Source organism: Carlito syrichta, unplaced genomic scaffold (genome assembly GCF_000164805.1).
Source record: "Carlito syrichta isolate Samal-C Ts95f unplaced genomic scaffold, Tarsius_syrichta-2.0.1 Scaffold302579, whole genome shotgun sequence".
Taxonomy (NCBI): Eukaryota; Metazoa; Chordata; class Mammalia; order Primates; family Tarsiidae; genus Carlito; species Carlito syrichta.
The window spans coordinates 395263-397169 of record NW_007246675.1 but is presented as its reverse complement, the minus strand read 5'-3'; the positions used below and the strand labels follow the sequence as shown (position 1 = coordinate 397169).

Here is a 1907-nt window from a genome sequence, read left to right as displayed (position 1 = left end):
GGGCCTCAGCATCTGGCGCTGGCTGAGTTCGAAGGTCACCAGCCCCCGCCCCCGCCCCGAGGCACAGCGGACCTGGACTTCTGGCCCTTGAAGCTGGGCGATGCCTACGGGCCCGCGGGTCCCAGTCTCGGCGCTTCAGGCGAAGACTTGGGTCCCTGGGGAGACTCAGGAGGGACCGTGCCCATTGTCCAGGTATGACGATGTGGAGATGTGGGCTGATGGGGTGTGTCACAGGGAGCATCTGGGAAACTGAAAACGTGAGCCACGTTTCGGTCAGCTGTTCATCTTTCCAGGCTTTTCCCCAAGGAGAAGAAACCCCCAGGCCAGTGTTTCAGACCAAACCTTCCAGGTGAGAGACATGGGCCACTCATGGACCAAGCTGGGGAGAAGGCAGCTTTCTCATAGCTCTCACCCAAGTAGGTAGAGGACCCTTCACCGACCTTCAGCCTGAGCCTGCTGACTCTGTCTGTCACAAACTGGACACACTACCTTCTCCCAGGTGCCATACCACAGTCTTCTTGTCATTGTAGGGCCCCTGCCTCCAGGTTCTTGACTCAGAAGGAGGCTGCAGTGATGTGTTCTGCAGAGGTCCCCCAGAGCAGCCCTGTTGACTGTGAGCAGAAAATCTCAGAGACCTGCATTGTGTCGGCCCAGCTCCCTTCCCTTCCTGATGAAGTGTTCCTGGAAGAAATTCCACTGGTCAGAATAAGATCACTGCCAGACTCCCATGCCCCGCAGGAGCTCCCAACCAGGTGAGTTCCCTCTTGCTTCCAAATAATGTGTGGCACACCACCTCCCCCCCCACATCGACAGCATACTGGTGGGGCAAGGAACCCTCTCTAGTTCTAGCCTGGGTGGTGGGGTAGGGGCAGGAGGTGGGGAGGTGGCCCTTGGAGGCCACCACTTGTTTGTAGCTTGAGCTTTTTCTGATTCGGCATCTCTTCTGCTTCCAGTGTCTATGCCTCTGACCACCACTATAGAACCGGCTTGGGCCAAAGGGCTGGCCACTCTACAATCCCCCTAGAGTATCCCATACACGAAAACCCAAGGACTGCAGGACCAGATAACGGCTGGCAGGGGGCGAATGGTTCTGTGGGTGTTTCCAGGCCCACAAACTGTAGCTCCCCTGGGACTTCAAATGGTGACATCTTAACTATCAACCCCACTGGACTGCTGACCATCAGTGCTCCCGAAGCTGTAGAGAGTGACCTCCTCAGACCTCTCTCAGCTGATTCCCTGAGACTTTCAGGCAATGATACCCCAGTGTCCCCTCACCATGCTACCCTGGCCTGGGACACTAGCCAGCCTGGTTTCAGGCCAGCGTGGCCCAGTCAGCACTTCGAGGATTTGGTCCAGGAGCTGGCCAGACTGGACCCCTCTATAAGTGACACTCTTGCTTCCCATCTCAACCCAGAGCCACCCCTGGGCCTGCTGGATGGGCTGATTCCTTTAGATGAGGTCTGGGCTGCAATGAGGCCAGCTTGTGGGGAGACTGGAGAGAAGGCTGCTGGTACTTCTGGGCCTGGGTGAGTGAGGGGCACCAGGGACTTGGATTCTAAGCCTCTACGCTCATGGCAGGACAACTCAAGAGCTCTGGCTTTGTCCCCAGGTTCTATCAATGTAGCGCCACCCAGCTCCCGCCAACTTCTCAGGAGGAGACAAGGCTTGAAAACCCTGCCACCCACCCCGAGCCTGACCAGCCATGTGGCCAGGGGCTCCTTGCACCAAACAACATCATCCAGGCCAAGAAAGTGAGTGTGGAGGGGGCCGGTGGAGGCTGGGTTGGGCAAGAGCCCAGAGTCTGGGCAGAGAAGTCGGGCATCTGGCCCCAGCCTCGAGTAGCCAGAGCCTTCCTGCAGGTGGAGCTAGCCGGCCTCCTCCAGATGATGCTGCGGGACCTGCACGCC

General features: G+C 58.3%; 1 protein-coding gene across 1 annotated transcript in view; it reads left to right on the top strand.

Annotated features, from left to right (window-relative positions):
- The window catches only part of SHROOM1 (shroom family member 1), a 3212-nt gene that overhangs the window by 459 nt on the left and 846 nt on the right, over nt 1-1907 (top strand). Inside the window, exons 2-7 of the mRNA XM_008056948.1 lie at nt 10-192; nt 294-349; nt 546-752; nt 954-1526; nt 1610-1751; nt 1860-1904. Of these exons, the coding sequence (XP_008055139.1) occupies nt 10-192; nt 294-349; nt 546-752; nt 954-1526; nt 1610-1751; nt 1860-1904 (1206 nt within the window). The remainder of the gene's footprint in view (nt 1-9; nt 193-293; nt 350-545; nt 753-953; nt 1527-1609; nt 1752-1859; nt 1905-1907) is intronic.